Genomic DNA, 19354 nt, shown 5'->3' on the forward strand with positions numbered 1-19354 from the left:
TGCGTGCTCTAAATTCATAAAGGTTAACCAATCTTTGACTGAATTTCAGGATGTACGTTACATCCGAGATATTTTAAATCCCAAATTGCGAAGCCAATGAGTTATATGTCCTTAGGTAGGTTGAATCATAAAGCCTTAGTTAATGATTAGACATATGGACACACCCTTCTTAATATTTATTTTCTCCATGTGCCTGACATTGCGCCTTCAATTTATAGAAGTCTCTCTCCTCGACAATCCAAAACATGAGACTGTTTAGGCATGTGAGATCCATAGCATTGTCATTACTAATTCAACCCATAATGTGAGATCCGAGGTGAACGTCTTCAATTTTAATAATTTTATATCTTATTTTATTAGATATAATAATAAAAAAAATTAGATCATTCTTCTTTATAAAACAAAATCATACTAAAAGTTAAGAACTGCATTTCAAAAAAGAAAAAAAAAATTAAGAACCATGGAGCCAAAAACTTCACATCCTTCTGAACTATCTTCTTCACTTTCAAAGCAATCAGCAGATGAGCAGAATGTCTACAGCCAAGAATTCATGGACTTGCTTTCAACCTTGCCCAAAGAAATAAATTCTTCTTTCGGAGCCGACTTGTACCAGTACAATGGTTTCTGGTATCATATAGCACCTTTGCATGGCATGATCGAGTGTCTAAAACATTTTCAACCTCGTAAAAACGATGTCTTCCTTGTAACTGCTCCTAAATCAGGTACCACATGGTTAAAAGCTATTATCTACACTTTACTAAACCGCCGAGTCCACCATCCTCAAGATTCTGACCACCCTTTGCTAACAAAAACTCCGCATCAGCTTGTTCCTTTTATTTTATTACTTAAACCCTCGGACTACGACTCTGTTTCCAATTCTTCTGATAGCAGCACTAGGATCTTCGGATCTCATGTGCCAACGGTTTCTCTTCCTACATCTGTAATGGAAGACAGTGATTCATTTAATTGTAAAATAGTGTACTTGTGCAGGGATATCAAGGACACTTTTGTTTCTTTTTTTCACTTTGAAAACAAGAATGTTGATCTGTCTTCCAATTCTTTAGAAAGAGCCTTTGATTTATACAGCAGAGGAGTAAGTGTAGGTGGCCCAGTTTGGGATCAAATCATGGGATATTGGAAGGAAAGCTTGGAGAGGCCAAATAAAGTATTGTTTATAAGATATGAAGATATGAAAACCAATCCGCATTTTCAACTGAGCCGTCTTGCACTTTTTCTAGGGAAAGCCTTCTCTGAAGAGGAACAAAATTCAGGTATGCTTGATCAAATCTTGAGTCTGTGTAGCTTTGATAATATAAAGAATCTTGAGGTTAATAAGTCCGGAATGTCTGGACTTGGTACTGGCATAAAGAATGACACATTGTATCGGAGTGGTAAAGTTGGAGATTGGAAGAACACTTTGACAGCGGAGATGGCTTCCAAGTTGGATCTTATTACTGAGGAAAAGTTTCGTGGTTCAGGATTGTCTCTCTGATGTACAATATCATCTTGGTGTTCCTTCAGCTGCTGCGAATTTACATCAATTTCTAGTGTTTCTAATTTTTATGCTAAAAGTTATTTCTGTCTCTCTCTCTCTCTCTGCTAATACGACTGTGCTCTTTCTTTGTCTTCCTTGAAGTATTTGTGCATGTCGTTTTCATTAATGGAACATGTAATTTTTTTTTTAAATGGTAATTTTTTCCGGATTGATACTCTTGCCGATTCTAACTTAAATTTTATTGAAAATGCTCAAGACCCCTACGGTAGAGAATGTGAATCTCTTGAAATAGTACCTAGCTCTCAAAATTCAATCTAAATTGAAGTTAAAATTAGCCAGCTCCATTGAAGGGAACTATGAAAGCATGCAGAACTATTGAAGTTAAAATTAGCTTGATAGGCTTTACTATAAAAAAAATTGCAGTACATGTGTGGCGGCTATCAAACTGCAGTACTATGCGAAGCAGATTATACTTGTCAGGCACAAGTCATCTTAGCTGAAGCCTTGATTCGAAACACAGCTATTTCCAGAACCATCGAAACTTTTTCTACCTGGATCTGGAATGAATCTGAAGGAGGTAACTGCTGTGCCACTGATCTGGACTTAAAAGTGTAGTCATAAAATATATAAGAACTTATGCGTACTTATGTATGGAAAACACAAAGAGTAAGCGAATAGCAACACCTATATAAAATAACTTAACTGGAACTCCGAAAATGTACATAATCATGGATCGATTTAAATAGCATCATCGCAAGTTTGTGTATTTAGAATGGGGACATAAAATCAATCCACTAGCTCGTCCATCACATTTACAGTGACAACTTTTACAAATCCATATGATTTTCGTAGTCATAGGGACGATCAAATGACCAATTTCGATTATACAGTTTTCACAAAAAAAGAAAGAGAGAGAGGACCAAGGGTCTGATTAACACCGGGAAGATCATACGCAATAATAGACAACGAATAAGTTATAGAAAGTTAAAGAGTAATATGTTGAATATGTAAAGCAACACATTTTTCATACATGTTTTCACCAAGTAAACAAAACTTCTTGTGGTTTCAGTACGGACCCCTTCACCTTTGTTCCTTGAAATCATTCTGTATTTCTTAAATATCCTCAAACCAGCGTCGTCGACTGAGTAATAGGTTAGAAACACAAGAGACACGAAAATGATCCCTGTGATCGCTGCAATCATAACTGTCACAAAAGTACAGTTGTGGTTTCTATGTGAAGCTTCTAACTGCTACTAGATAGGCCACTGCTATTGACGAAACTATAATCCACATTCCTTTTTTTTCGATAAATTATTATCCACATTGCTTCCCGCAAAACCCGAATAAAGAGTTTTCGTTTGGCAGATATGCCAGTCACAAGCAAAAAATAGTATTTAAAGAGGCAAAAAATTGCAAATTAACTAGTTAACTTCTAGCACCACAACATCAAGATTCAAGAACACAATCAAAACCGACGAGAGTAAATAACAGTAAACGTGCAAAACCAACAAGACACAATACCCTTCTACTAAACAACTTTTGCAAGTTTTTCAAAATTATGTTAAGTTATTTAGATAAAAGTAATTTGATCTTAAACTCAGCTTTAAAAGAATGTTAATAAATTGTTGACTGATGTAATTTATGAATGTTATTCATTCAAGCATAATTTATTCAAACTTCATTATTGGAGAATAAGAATTCAGCCTGGGGATATTATTGTAAGAAACCAATATTATAGTAAGAAATTTATGTATGTTTAGTTTGTTAGGGTCCAATATAATATATAAACAACACATGTGTGCACTGCGCACCATCTTGAACAATCAGCTACTCACAATATTGACTCTCTTCTTTCTCTCTGACCCAACAATTGCCATTCTAATACCATGTTAATTTTTGTGAAATGCAATGAGTAGTGCCGTGCGATCATTGTATTTACGGAGTAGATGAGTAGTGCTAGAATTATTAAATTGTATATTAAAATTTGTTCTCAAATAATGTGGTATCGATGATTTGTCAATCCAAAATAATTTTATTGAGAAAATTAATGTGAATGCAGGATATTTCATTATTATTAACTGCATCGTAACCAATCAACCGTGATATTTGGGACTTCTCGGCCAATTTGTTCTAGCGGAGCTTCTCGGTTTGTCATCATATCTCAAGAAGGAGAAATCTGTCTATACTTATATTTAACTAGCCGAAACATTAAAATATGAAATAGTTCGATATTTTTTAGTTTTTATTATTTGGTCCCAAAATATAATAGGATCACATGCATATTTAGGACCTAATTATTCTAAAAAAAACTTATAAAGATCAATACATATTTAGGATCCACCAACAGGATCATCCATTCTAACAGGCTAAGGATATACAGTTGCAGAAACATGATAGTAATAAGTTAAAAATATTAGGTATCATAAAATTTATTTCTTAATATTTATTTTCTCCATGTGCATGACCTTGCGCCTTGCGGTCATTGTTTATAGAAGTCTCTTCTGAATAATCCAAAATATGACGAGGCAGACACAATACTCAATGCATGTATAGTGTGAGATCTGAACGTCCTCAATTTTTAAATATGATTTCGTTACAGATATAATAAAAAAAGTTTGGGTCATTCGTCTTCATATATAGAACAAAATTGTACTAACAGGTTAAGAACCATGGAGCCAAAAACTTCACATCCTTCTGAACTTTCTCCTGCTCTTCCAAAGCAATCAGTAGATGAGGAGAATGTCTACAGCCAAGAATTCATGGACTTGCTTTCAACCTTCCCCAAAGAAAAAAATTCTTCTTTCGGAGCCGACATGTATCAGTACAATGGTTTCTGGTATCCTATAGTACCTTTGTATGGCATGATCGAGTCTCTAAAATATTTCCAACCTCGTAAAACCGATGTCTTCCTTGTAACTGCTCCTAAATCAGGTACCACGTGGTTAAAAGCTATTATCTATACTTTACTCAACCGCCAAGTCCACCATCCTCAGGATCCTCACCACCCTTTGCTGACAAAAACTCCGCATCAGCTTGTTCCTTTTGTTGAATTACTTAAACCCTCTGACTACGACTCTGTTTCCAATTCTTCCGATAGCAGCACTAGGATCTTCGGATCTCATATGCCAACGGTTTTACTTCCTAAATCTGTAATGGAGGACAGTGAGTCATTTAATTGTAAAATAGCGTACTTGTGCAGGGATATCAAGGACACTTTTGTTTCCTTTTTTCACTTTGTCAACAAGAATGTTGATCCGTCTTCCAATTCTTTGGAAAGAGCCTTCGATTTGTACAGCAGAGGAGTAAGTGGAGCTGGACCGGTTTGGGATCAAATCATGGGATATTGGAAGGAAAGCTTGGAGAGGCCAAATAAAGTGTTGTTTATAAGATATGAAGACATGAAAAGCAATCCTCATTTTCAACTGAGCCGTCTTGCACTTTTTCTCGGAAAAGCCTTCTCCGAAGAGGAACAGAATTCGGGTATGCTTGATCAAATCTTGAGTTTGTGTAGCTTTGATAATATGAAGAATCTTGAGGTTAATAAGTCCGGAATATCTGGACTGGGTGTAAAGAATGACACATTTTATCGGAATGGTAAAGTTGGAGATTGGAACAACACTTTGACTGCGGAGATGGCTGCCAAGTTGGATCTTATTACTGAAGAAAAGTTTCGTGGTTCAGGATTATCTCTCTGATGTACAATATCATCTTGGTATTCCTTCAGCTGCTGCGAATTTGCATCGACTTCTAGTGTTTCTAATTTTTATGCTAAAAGTTATTTCTGTCTTTTTTTAAGTACGACTGTGCACTCTTTCTTTGTTTTTGTCCCTTGAACTATTTGTGCGTATCGTTTTGATTAAGAGAACATGTAAGTTTTTTTAAATGGTCATTTTTTTTGCGGATGTGGTGTTCCTTTCAAATATAGTGGCTAGCTCTTGAAAGTTCCGATGCAACCAAGAGTGGGATAGATGAGTGTTTATAAACATACGTTTTACAAGTGCGGGAGAGAGACATGTGTAATACAGAGAAACCTCGTTTTTCTTAACTCGACTTGCCTGCCTCGTAGTCATAGCTCGTAAAAATTTAATTTAAACTTGAAATTAAACTTAGCCAGCTCCATTGACGGGAACTATGAAAGCATGTGGAACTATTGAAGTTAAAATTAGCTTGATAAGTTAAAATTACCATGTAGGTGCATGCAATGCTGCTGCAATAAATAATGCTTACAATATTCTCAGCTGAAGGTGTCAGGGTCAACACGACAAAAGTCATGTGTTAGATATTTTAGTGTAATTGGATTAACTAGTTGACCAATGTGATTGTAATATTTCATCCAACAAGTCGGAAGAGTGGAGTGCATGCTTATTTGAGTTTATTATGATTTTCGGTATTGGCGGGGTTCGTGTTAATGTGAAAAGATATGTTTTTTAGACACAACCGCATACCTCAAAGGATGTGTCTTAGAACATGTCTTTTGGACATGTATGGATGTGTCTTAGGACATGTCTTTTGGACATGTATGGATGTGTCTTAGGACATATGTGTCTTAGGACATGTCTTTTGGACATGTATGGACGTGTTTTACGACATACACCTATAAAATACTTGCAACAGATTTGGTCATGGATATAGAAAAAATAAAAGGTTGGTTGTTGAATTCACACAAAATACATCATTCTCTGTTCTTATATTCTGATTTTATCCGGTTGAAAAGTTTGGATAACCACCAAATTATTTCAATCTGAAATTGTTTGTCAAGACTTCAGAATAATCCAAGTTATCCTCAATTTTTCTACAACAAAGATTGAAAAAAATTTCTTTTCTGAAGATGGCGAACAACGAATCTGTAAAAGACATGACTAGCAAGTTTGCAAAACTAGACAAGTTTGAGGGACGACTTTAGAAGATGGCCAAAGAAGATGCATTTCTTGTTAACCACATTAAAAGTTGTGTACGTTTTGAGTACTCCAATGCCAGAAATGATTGAGGAGGAAACTGTAGAACAGACTAGAAGACGCTGAAAATGGGAGAATGATGACTACATCTGTCGGGGTCACATCTTGAACGGTATGTCTGATTCTCTTTTTGATATATACCAAAATGTTGAGTCTGCAAAAGAATTGTGGGATTCCCTTGAATCCAAGTACATGGTTGAAGATGCTTCTAGCAAAAAGTTTCTGGTTAGTAATTTTATTAACTATAAAATGGTTGATACTAGACCGGTCATGGAATAGTATAATGAACTGTTAAGGATTTTGGGACAGTTTGTTCAACACGACATGAAAATGGATGAATCCATTTCGGTTTCTAGTGTTATAGACAAACTGCCACCCTCGTGGAAAGATTTCAAACACACCCTGAAACATAATAAGAAGGAGATGACTTTGGTTGAACTTGGAAATCACTTCAGAATTGAAGAGGCTTTAAGGGCTCAAGAAATTGAGAATAATCCTAAGGGAAAGAATCAAGTCGGTAACTCTTTTGTAAATATGGTTGAAGATGGTGGATCTTCTAAGAATTCTAACAAAGACAATGGTAAGAAGAGGAAGTTTAAAGGAAATAACAATACCTCTTCCAACAAGAAACCAAAATTGGCATGTTGGAAGTGTGGCAAACCTGGTCATTTCAAGAAGGATTGCCGGGTTGGTAATGGCAAGCATAACGCTGGTCCAAGTGGATCTAAGGATCCAGAAAAGCAACAAGGTCAGATTTTAGTACAAAATTATAATTCTGGGCAGAATTATGTGTCACTAATCTCTGAGGCATTTTATGTGCAGGATGATAATGTTGCATGGTGGATTGATTCTTGAGCAACAAGTCATATGTGTAAAGATCTTCGTTGGTTTGAAGATTTTCAACCAATCGAAGATGGATCTATGTTAAAGATGGGAAATGTTGCAACTGAACCAATAAAAGGACTAGGAAATGTAAAGCTTGTTTTTACTTCTGGAAAATATGTATTATTAAATAATGTGTTGTATGTTCCTGGAATTCGAAAGAATCTCTTGTCTGGTGTTGTATTGAATAATTGTGGTTACAAACAAGTGTATGAAAGTGACAATTATATCTTGTCAAAGCATGGTACTTCTGTTGCTTTGGTTATTTATGTAATGGCATGTTTATGTTGAATGTTAATGTCTTATTTGATGATGAATCTACTTGTATGGCTTCTAATAGTGCTAGTAATAATTCGAATAAATCTAAATTGTGGCATGCTAGACTGGAACATGTATATTATAAAAGAATAAATGATATGTCTAAAATGAGTCTCATACCGGCTATTGATATAAACAATGAAAAATGTAAAACATGTATGTTAACTAAGATAACCAGAAAGCCTTTCAAGGACGTAAACAGAATATCTGAAGTGTTGGAACTGATACATAGCGATTTATGTGATTTTCATGCTACACCTTCATTGGGAAATAAAAAATATGTCATTACATTTATTGACGATGCATCTAGATATTGCTATGTTTATTTGTTGAATACTAAGGATGAAGCTCTTGATAAATTTAAAATCTATAAAGAAGAAGTAGAGCTACATAAAAGTACTATAATTAAAAATCTGTGTACTGATAGAGGAGGTGAGTATTATGATCCAGTATACTTTCAATCTACTGGTATAATACATCAAACCACTGCTCCTTATACACCACAACAAAATGGTGTGGCAGAAAGGAAGAATAGGACTTTGAAAGAGATGGTTAATTCCATGTTATCCTATTCGGGTTTGAATGAAGGTTTTTGGGGTGAGGTGATAAGTGGCATTTTATACCACTTAGAACGTCTTAAAATAGCTTAAATGGGTGTCTTGAAGTCAAGTATTTTGTGTATTTAATGCGTTTTTCTAGTGTTTGTGCATTTCAGGGTATTAGTTGCATTTCGGAGGAGTAATCATCAAGAATAAGCCTTGGCATGTATTAAGCATTGTGAGAGGAAAGAAAGGGGCATATTGCAGCGAAGAAATGGAGCAAACTCAGGAATTTTCCAGTAGGGTCCTGAGCGCACGCTCAGCTATGCTGAGCAGCCGCGCAGAAAGCTGAGCGCCCGCTCAGCTATGCTGAGCGGCCGCGCAGGGTCAGGAAAAATAATAATCTGGTTTAGACTTCTACTTCTGTTTGGCTTCCAACTTCTATGTAATCTGAGTTTTATGGGACTATTATATAAGTAGATTTAGAGACGTTTTCACGAGGTTGGATCGTGGTATTAAGCAAGGAGCGAAGGAGATAAGGAAGAAGACCGTTTTAGCACACCGCAATGAAGAGGAAACATATTTTCTTGTGATTCTTTATTTCGTTGTAACGTTGGATGCTAGTTTTCTTGCTTTTGAACCTATTACTCTTGTGACGTACTCTGGTTTAATAAAATTAGTTTAGTTATTATTCTCGTGTGTTTGTTTATCATGTTTTCATATGAACCCATGATGACGATAAGTGCTATCATGGGCTAATCGTGATTATGGGGTCGTAACGGATTTACTATGGAATTCTTTAGTTAATTGTTTAATACCTTAGAGTGTGATGATTGTATGATTTCTAGTATTGGTTGTGCGTATTCGTCTTATGTGCGTCGCGAACATATAAGATAGGGTGTTAATCTCTTGTGAAGCGACGGTGGATCTCGAGATTTAGAACTTGCCATGCTAGCATAAGTTCATGTATGATGTGCATGATTAGTGGGTAACTCTAACCGTTTTATTCGCCCTGTGTAATCAAAAGGAATAACTTGCGCTTAAATCATTATGTTGTCAATTTCTGTAGATATATAGGGACTCAACATAATTGATGCCTATTCAACTTCTATCTTAATTGTGGATGTTTGGTAGAATGGTATTAGTACAATGAAAGTTGGCTTTTATTAGTTTCGTGTTATTCGATTAATATCATCACTGTTGCATGCTAAGGGTAATAACAATAACTATTGAAGGAAGTAGTAACGAAGTTGTGATCTCATGAGTGTTTTAATATTGTTAATTCAAAGTGTTAATTAAGTGGTTAATTTTAGTATTTAATTGTAGTTAATATTTAGTCAACAATTCTAAGTGTTAGTGTCTTAACATTGAGAAGTAATCATACATTGGTGAGTGAGTTTAATTGAACAATAATTAGTCTGAGTCTTTGTGGGAACGAACTAGAAAGTATTCTATATTACTTGCGAACGCGTATACTTGCGTGTATTATTAGCGCGTGTTTTCGCACTAACAAGTTTTTAGCGCCGCTGCCGGGGACTCGACGTATTTGTTTAGTTTATGTACTTACCATCATTGGTCATTAGGACTCAGTGATTAAGACGTATTTGTTACTTATTGTTTTTGGTTGTGTTTCAGGTACTTTAGCGAGCGTTTATGCAAACTCGTTCTCGTACTCGCAAGAGGACTTTAGATACAGCTGAGGAGATAGACGAAGTTCTTGATATTTCGGAGAAGAAAGATTTTGAAGATTCGGATTCAGGAAGTGAGCAGAAAGAACCAGTAATCATGGGTGATCGTATTGTTCAGGCAGATCCAGCTCTTATGGACTTTTCTCGGCCTAAAATTGATGACATTCAGTTAAGAATTCTTTATCCGGCTATTCAAGCTAACACCTTTGAAATCAAGCCGGGCACTATTCAGATGGTGCAGAATTCTGTTTCTTTTGGAGGAGCTGCGACTGAAGACCCCAACATGCACATAAGGAATTTTGTCGAGATCTGCAGTACTTTCAAGTATAATGGCGTGACTGATGAGGCTATCAAGCTGAGGCTTTTCCCATTCTCACTGAGGGATAAAGCTAAGGACTGGTTACATTCTGAACCAGCTGGGTCCATCACTACTTGGCAAGATCTTGCGCAAAAGTTTCTGGTGAAGTTTTATCCAATGGCAAAGACTGCTGCTATGCGGAGTGCTCTTACTCAGTTTGCACAGCAACCTACAGAATCTATGTGCGAAACTTGGGAACGCTACAAGGAAATGTTGAGAAAGTGTCCACATCATGGAATGCCCGATTGGATGGTGATCACTGGTTTCTATAATGGTTTGGGGGCCCAATCTCGGCCCATGCTCGATGCAGCAGCTGGAGGCGCCTTGTGGGCCAAAAGCTATACTGAGGCTTATAATCTTATAGAGACTATGGTTGCAAATGAGCATCAAAACCTAACTCAGAGGATGATGCCTGGGAAGGTAGCAGGTATTGTGGAAGTCGATGCAGCCACCGCTATTGCAGCGCAGCTCAAAGCGCTGTCTATGAAGGTCGATTCTCTAGCTACATATGGAGTTAATCAAATAGCTATGGTCTGTGAGCTTTGTGCAGGTTCTCATGCTACGGATCAGTGTTCTCTCGTCAACGAATCTGTTCAGTATCTGAACAATTATCAGCGACAACAGCAGCCTGTGCCAACTACTTATCATCCTAACAACAGAAATCATCCAAATTTCAGCTCGGGTAATAATCAGAATGCTATTCAGCCACCATATCAACAAGGTGTGGGTAAATAGTTTAATCCACCTGGATTCCAGCAACCACAGCAGTATGCTCAAAGGCAATCATATCCTCAACTGGGAAGTGCAGCTGCACCTACTAGTGCTGATTTTGAGGAACTTAAGTTGTTATGCAAGAGTCAAGCGGTTTCTATCAAGACCTTGGAAAATCAAATCGGTCAAATAGCCAATGCAGTGCTCAATCGTCAACCTGGAACACTTCCCAGTGACACGGAAGTGCAGGAAGGAAGCTAAAGAGCAAGTCAAGGCTATTACCTTAAGCTCTGGGAAAGTTGCTGATGCTGAAAAGGCAAAAGAAGGAGAAGCTGAAGTTAGAGATGAAGAAGCTAAGCAAAAGGAGAAAGCGGCGGAACCAAGGAAGACTATTGTTGAACACACTCTGCCTGAGGGTAATACAGGGAATAAACAGCTCTATCCTCCACCACCTTTCCCTAAGAGATTGCAGCAACAAAAGCTGGATAAGTAGTTCGGTAAGTTTTTGGAGGTGTTCAAGAAACTTCACATCAATATACCTTTCGCTGAGGCTTTGGATCAAATGCCTAGTTATGCGAAGTTTATGAAGAGTATTCTTTCAAGGAAGGTAAAATTGGATGACCTTGAGACCGTTGCTCTAACGGAAGAATGCAGCGTTGTTCTGCAGCAAAAGTTACCTCCAAAGCTTAAAGATCCAGGTAGCTTCACCATTCCTTGCACCATTGGCAAGTTGTCGTTTGACAAGTGCCTTTGTGATTTGGGAGCAAGCATCAATCTAATGCCGTTGTCAATCTTTAAAAAGTTGGATTTGCCTGATCCAAAACCCACCTACATGTCTCTACAATTGGCTGATCGTTCTATTACTTACCCAAGGGGCATAGTGGAGGATGTGCTAGTCAAGGTGGATAAGCTCTTCTTTCCTGCAGACTTTGTCATTCTGGATTTCGAGGAAGATAAGAAGATTCCCATAATCTTGGGAAGACCTTTCTTGGCTATTGGCCGTACCTTGATAGATGTGTAGAAAGGTGAACTTACTATACGGGTGCAGGATCAGGATGTGACCTTCAATGTATTCAAAGCAATGAAATTCCCTACAGAAGATGAGGAGTGCTTAAAAGTGGATGTGATTGATTCTGCGGTTACTTCAGAACTCGATCATATGCTAATGTCTGATGCATTAGAAAAGGCCTTAGTGGGGGATTTTGACAGTGATGATGAAGATGGCAACGAGCAATTATAATATTTGAATGCTTCTCCCTGGAGACGAAAGATGGACATGCCATTTGAATCTCTTGGTACTTTTGACCTCAAGAATGCTGAAGGAAAGCTCAAACTATCAATTGAGGAATCACCTACCTTGGAGCTCAAGCCATTACCTGAACACTTGAGGTATGCTTTTTTAGGTGATGCATCTACTTTACCTGTTATTATTGCATCTGACCTTTCAGGTAGTGAGGAAGACAAGCTCTTAAGGATTTTGAGAGAATTCAAATCAGCTATTGGATGGACCATAGCAGACATAAAAGAGATCAGCCCTTCATATTGTATACATAAAATTCTGCTAGAGGAAGGTAGTAAGCCAACTGTTGAGCAGCAGCGCAGACTTAATCCTATCATGAAGGAGGTGGTGAAGAAAGAAATTCTGAAATGGCTAGATGTAGGCATCATTTATCCTATTTCTGACAGTTTTTGGGTGAGCCCCGTACAATATGTGCCTAAGAAAGGAGGTATCACTGTGGTAGAAAATGAAAAGAATGAGCTCATCCCCACTCGAACAGTTACAGGATGGAGAGTATGCATGGATTACCGAAAGTTGAACAAAGCCACGAGGAAGGATCACTTCCCTCTTTCATTTATTGATCAGATGCTTGACAGGTTGGCTGGTCATGAGTATTATTGTCTTCTGGATGGCTACTCAGGGTATAATCAGATTTGTATTGCACCAGAGGATCAGGAAAATACTACCTTCACTTGTCCATTTGGCATGTTTGCTTTTTGCAGAGTTTCGTTTGGGTTATGTGGCGCACCGACCACTTTTCAGAGATGTATGATGGCTATATTCTCTGACATGATTGGGAACAATGTTGAGGTGTTCATGGACGACTTCTCCGTCTTTGGACATTCGTATGATGAATGTTTGAATAATCTTCGTGTCGTGCTCAAAAGGTGTGTGGAAACTAATTTGGTGCTCAATTGGGAGAAATGTCATTTTATGGTGCGTGAAGGCATTATTCTTGGGCATAAGGTCTCTAGCAAGGGTCTTGAGGTGGATAAAGCCAAGGTGGGAGTCATTGAAAATCTTCCACCACCTATTTCTGTGAAAGGAATCCGTAGTTTTCTTGGTCATGCGGGTTTTTATCGGCGGTTCATCAGGGACTTTTCAAAGATATCTAAGTCGTTGTGCAACTTGCTTGAGAAAGATGTGCCTTTCAAATTTGATGATGAATGTTTGACGGCATTCGAGACTCTCAAGAAGAGTTTAATCACTACACCAGTTATTACAGCACCGGATTGGACAGAGCCGTTTGAGATGATGTGTGATGCGAGTGATTATGCGGTAGGTGCAGTTCTTGGGCACCGCAAAATTAATCTCTTTCATGTGGTCTACTATGCTAGTAAGACCTTAAATGGGGCCCAAATGAACTACACCACTACTGAGAAGGAGCTCTTGGCTATAGTCTTTGGTTTCGAGAAATTTTGATCTTATCTGCTTGGGACAAAAGTGACAGTATTCACTGATCATGCGGCCATTTGCTATTTGGTTTCCAAGAAGGATTTGAAGGCGAGACTCATTCGTTGGGTGCTCTTACTTCAGGAATTTGAGTTAGAGATCAAGGATCGAAAAGGTACTGAGAATCAAGTAGCTGACCATCTCTCTAGATTGGAGAATCCCGAGTCTACTTCACAGGATAAGACATTGATTAACGAATCTTTTCCGGATGAGCAGTTGTTCGTAGTTCAGGAGGAAGAGCCATGGTTTGCAGATATTGTAAACTATCTTGTCAGCAATATAATGCCTCCTAATTTGATCTCAGCTCAAAAGAAGAAGTTTCTGCATGAGGTGAAGTGGTATATGTGGGATAAACCATATTTGTTTAGACAGGGAGCTGACCAGATCATCAGGAGATGTATCCCGTTCTGTGAGACGGAGGGGATATTACGAGACTGCCACTCCACAGTTTATGGTGGACACTATGGTGGTGAGAAGACGACAGCTCGTATTCTGCAAGCAGGTTTTTTCTGGCCTACTTTATTTAAGGATGCTCATCAGTTTGTTTTAAGGTGTGATCGTTGCCAAAGAGTGGGAAATTTGACGAGAAAGGATGAGATGCCGTTAAATGTGATGCTTGAAGTCGAGGTCTTTGATGTTTGGGGAATCGATTTCATGGGGCCTTTTGTCCCGTCCTGCAATAATTAGTACATCTTGCTGGCAGTCGATTATGTCTCAAAATGGGTAGAAGTCAAAGCTTTACCGACAAATGATGCAAAGGCAGTGTTGAATTTTCTTCATAAGAAGATTTTCACAAGGTTTGGAATGCCTCGGGTAATCATAAGTGATCAAGGTCGCATTTCTGCAACCGTAAGTTCACTTCTATGATGCAGCGTTATAATATGAATCATCGAGTTGCTACTGCCTATCATCCGCAAACAAATGGTCAAGCGGAAGTGTCTAACAGAGAGATCAAGCGCATTCTAGAGAAGGTTATTTGTCTGTCAAGGAAGGATTGGTCTTTAAAGCTCGATGAAGCTGTTTGGGCTTACAGAACTGTGACGCCCTCCAAACCAGGGTCAGAAGTTTGGGGTCCACACACACGCCTTATTTATAACCTGCTTATAATAATAATAAAGATAATAATAATATGCAGTGACCCTATTTACCAACTACCACGGATCGCAACAGGTTAAAGTATGCACACAAGCCACACATCTACTTATATTACATACCGTTCAAATCCCAACTATTCCAAACTCAAAACTGAGTATTAAACTTTATTACAACTTTTACAAACTTAAATTATTCCAAAAGAAGCCTACTAGCTCAGCTTTCTCAACCTGAACCCCTAGCTCTCGCACTGGACTAGGGATCCTCGTTACCAACTGGTTCCTTTTTAACTGGAAAGAATATAAACAACATCGCACAAATGAGCTAACTAGCTCAGCAAGTCATAATGACAAAACTGAGAATAATGATCATCAAGAGAACATGATTAGGATATCAGGTGAACAATGGATTATTATTTAGAATTGGATATTATACTTTTAATTTAAAAACCAAGGTTAGGCTGCTGATCAGTCACGCACTAACCCCGAGCAAAGCACACATCACTGCTCTAACTACTGGATCCAAGGTACACATTGGCCTAACTTGACCATTATATGGTCTGACCACGAATCTGGTCCACAATTTTATAAAACAATCCAATTCTAACATAATAACAGCATAAACAATAATAAGCAATAACCAGAATCATTAACAACAATGAGTGTTTAACAATGAAAGGGTTTCAACCCTTGTAAGGATTAATAAGGTAATTTCAAAGCTTGAATGTTGGGTAATGAAAGAATTGGATAACAAAGGAATCAACGTTTCAGGGTTTCAAAGATTTGGGCTTTCAAAGCATAAAATACAATGTCTTGAAGGTGTAAGCAATCTGGTTCCGTGTTTAATATTTAATGTGTATGTATTTGTGGAGTAGTATCGTATACTTGAGGTTCGTGTTTGGGTATACAACAATGAAGAATAAGGTTCATGGCTCAAGAACAATGACTGGAATCAGAGTTTGGGTTTCAGTGCTTCAAAGCACTTGCAATATCAACAAGACTATCAAATACTACAATATCTCAAGAAAGTTCAGAACACTTGCCTGGTATTAGCTTACTATACTGCACTCGCTTTCAATCACAATCGTCTTACTCCTCAACTACCTGTTTCCCTTTTCTACGTCTTGCCTCTTCTGCTCACATATCATAAGTATCTATCAATAATCGACTTATAGAATTCTATTCAACACATACTTTTATCTACCCTTCGTTTCACCCAAATCCGATTAACGAATTGAAAGTTATGCAATAATCAAGTAAACACCGAATATATAGACCGATAGTCAATCAACAAGTCACGTATAGCACATAATACATCACGTAATCAATGATATATCATTTATAAAGAAGTCTCGGGTCATAAATAGGCTTTCTGGTATTTAAAATGATTTTTAAAACATTTTTCGGAATTAAAACGGATCGTTGGATCAATTTCGGGTAAATAAACAGGGTCCGGTTGGCCAATTCTGGTTCCGAAACAATTTTATAATAATTATCGAGCCTTGGAAATAATTTAGAATAATATTTTGAAGCTCGAAACTATTTTTCGAAATTTTTAAATCATTTTTAAATAATTAAATCTAATTAAATAATTAATTAAAATCAATTAATAATTAATTAAATCAATTAATCAATTAATTTTTGAATTAATTGACCAATTAATCAATTAGAAATTAACTGAAATTAATTAACTAATTAATTCATTTTTATTTTTGAATTAAAAATAATTTTCGGAATTAAAATAATAATTTTTAGAATTTTCAGAAATTAAAAACGAATTTTTCTAATAAAAATAAATAGGAAATATGATTTTTAAACATTTTTAAAACAGGAATCCTAAATTTGCAAAGTCTGGAAACTTCAGGGACCTAACTGTATCGTCCCCAAAAGTCCAGGGACCAAACTTCAAATTTTACACCCCGTTGCCGGAAAACACAGGGGTGGCCGGAGAACACGTTCCCGGCGTCCTCACCCCATCAACACCTCCAGATCACATCTATACTTTACCAGGAATTCAACCATACCAACAAATCATTCTAATCATCCCTGAGTTGGCCGGAATTTGGCCGTGAAGTTTGCCAGTTTTCGGCGCACTTCGGAAAATTTCAAAAGGCAACTCCCTTCTTTACAGACCTCGGTGATTCATGAAACTTATACGACTAGATTGCAAATTTCACAGAGAATGCAATCCACTATATCACAACATCAATCTATTCCAGAATAAGAAATCCCCAAATTTCAATTAAGAATATTCATATGGGTTATAAACCCTAATTTTGAAATTCGAAAATTAAACCCACTTTTGAGCATGTTATTGAACTCCAAATCAAACGTATAATATATCAAAATCATCAGGAAAACAAGCTCTACAACATGCAATCATCAAATCATACAAACAATCATCCGAACAAAAATTCATATTTTTAATAAATTTAATTCGAAAATAAATAAAATTATAGAAAATAAACCTTGATTTCTGCAGTAAAACGAAGCTTAGAATCTGGTAGAACACTTCAAATCCTTTGTTTTGGTTACTCAAGCTTTGAAAACAGAGATTGGTAATGCCTTCGTTTTGCTGTTTGATTCTTAGAACAGTTTATGTAATTAGGGTTTTTCTCTGAAAATTATAAAATTAACTATCTGCAAATGATTTTGATACGAAATAAAATACGGTAAAAAGGCTATTTATAATTACGGAAAATTACTATCCCGTTGGATCATTCCGGATATAAAACGGTACGTTTATTTATAAAAACTGATCCAAACGGTATCGGTTTTCGGGATAATTATCCAAATCAGTACAATTTGTACTGCGGTCTTGGTCTCAGCGCCTGGTTACACGTACTACGAAGTGTTAATTGGGATAGTTTAATAAAAAGCTCCCGTTTATAGAAAATACGGGTTTTATTGATTTACCGAAACGAATATTGTATCGAAAATGTTGCGTCGGGACCCGCGCAGAACAAACCGTACGCCGGATCGAAAAAGTCGAAACGTGGAATATGCTCGGAATATTACAATTAGGTTAGGAAGGAGTTCTCGGAAGAGTTTCGGGTTCCAAAAACGTAACAACGGGTGACGTCGGTTGGTTCCCGTTTTTATAAAATAGATTTTAAAAACTCGGAAAAAGATTTTAGAAATTTCATATGATTCTTATAAATCCATAAATCATCATAAAATTAATTAGGAAGATATGACAATTATCTATGTTTTATTTTGGACATATAAAAATTAAAATACTCAATTAATATTATTTTTGAATATTCAAGTACAGATAACATTTACCAATTAAGTCACAGAATAGATACCAAACACACATAATAATTATTTAACAGCAAAAATAATCACACGATATATCCCGAATATTACAAGAACAACTTACAAAACTCCACTTGGTATGTCCCCGTTTCAACTGGTGTATGGTAAGGGATGTCATTTACCTGCGGAGCTTGAGCATAAGGCCTATTGGGCGTTGAAAAGTTGAACCTGGATTTAGATGCAGCTGGTAAGAAGAGAATGCTTCAGCTTAATGAACTTGATGAATTTCGACTTCAAGCGTACGAGAATAACAAAATGTACAAGGAAAAGGTGAAGAGGTGGCACGATAGGAAGTTACATCCTAAGTTATTCGTGCCGGGGCAACAAGTTCTCTTATTCAACTCTCGTCTCCGACTTTTTCCTGGGAAGTTGAAATCAAGGTGGTCTGGACCCTTTATTGTCAAAACTGGGTTTCCACATTGAGCGGTGGAGATTTTTGAGAATGATCCGGACCAAGCATTCAAGGTTAATGGTCAGCGTTTGAAGCACTACTATGGGGACACGGCAAACTGAGAAGTGGTTAGTGCCGTTTTATTGTCAACTTAAGGAAGGTACGCAAGGTCAAGCTAATGACGAAAAAGAAGCGTTGCGTGGGAGGCAACCCATGATTTGTTGTTACAGGAACCCTTAGAAGTTAATAACCTATCCAAAACCACAAAAAAATCAGAAAAACCGGGCTCGAAAAAAAAAATTCCAGAGACCCCCTGAGCGGTCGCTCAGCAAGAAAAAAAAAATTCCAGAGACCCCCTGAGCGCCCGCTCAGCTTTGCTGAGCGACCGCTCAGGGGTCGACTGTGAGAATTTTTTCCTAATCTAATTTTAACCTAATTCATACCCTATATATACATACACCTAACCCATACATCTCCCACACACTTTCTACACTCAAACTCTCTCCCAAACATAAAAACACTATTCTCAAGCACTTTTATTCAGATTCAATGGCACCCAAGAGAGCAAGGACTATTGATAGCAGCAGCACAGTCCCTACTGCTGATTCATCGAGGGGTACTGTTGCGAGGCCTCGGTTGAATGATAGAGCTGTGGAGGAGGAGTACACTAGGCTTTTAGGGAAGCCGATTCTGAAGGAGAGGGGGTTTTTACCATTGGGGAGGGATGGTGAGTTGCTACCTATGATTGCAGAGAAGGGGTGGATATCTTTCTGTGAGTCACCTGAAGCAGTGCCGATGAGCGTGGTTCACGAGTTCTATGCGAACGCGAAGGCCGAGAAGAATGGGTTTTCTGTGGTCCGAGGGCTGACGGTTGATT

The 19354-nt window shown here is 37.4% G+C and overlaps 2 protein-coding genes across 2 annotated transcripts; both read left to right on the forward strand.

Annotated features, from left to right (window-relative positions):
* The first annotated feature begins 320 nt into the window (after positions 1 to 320).
* On the forward strand, positions 321 to 1709 carry LOC141670446 (cytosolic sulfotransferase 8-like). The gene has a single exon (XM_074476287.1). It carries the CDS (start codon positions 461 to 463, stop codon positions 1490 to 1492), a length of 1032 nt encoding a protein of 343 aa, XP_074332388.1. The 5' UTR covers positions 321 to 460; the 3' UTR covers positions 1493 to 1709.
* Positions 1710 to 4164: 2455 nt separating this feature from the next.
* On the forward strand, positions 4165 to 5190 carry LOC141674648 (cytosolic sulfotransferase 6-like). Its single transcript, XM_074481358.1, has one exon. It carries the CDS (start codon positions 4165 to 4167, stop codon positions 5188 to 5190), a length of 1026 nt encoding a protein of 341 aa, XP_074337459.1.
* Positions 5191 to 19354: the final 14164 nt, after the last annotated feature.

The sequence above is a fragment of the Apium graveolens genome, chromosome 7 (assembly GCF_009905375.1).
Source record: "Apium graveolens cultivar Ventura chromosome 7, ASM990537v1, whole genome shotgun sequence".
Lineage (NCBI taxonomy): Eukaryota > Viridiplantae > Streptophyta > Magnoliopsida > Apiales > Apiaceae > Apium > Apium graveolens.

Bases quoted from the DNA above. Each gene is read 5' to 3' on its own strand.
- LOC141670446 (XM_074476287.1), top strand. From the start codon at position 461: ATGGAGCCAAAAACTTCACATCCTTCTGAACTATCTTCTTCACTTTCA.
- LOC141674648 (XM_074481358.1), top strand. From the start codon at position 4,165: ATGGAGCCAAAAACTTCACATCCTTCTGAACTTTCTCCTGCTCTTCCA.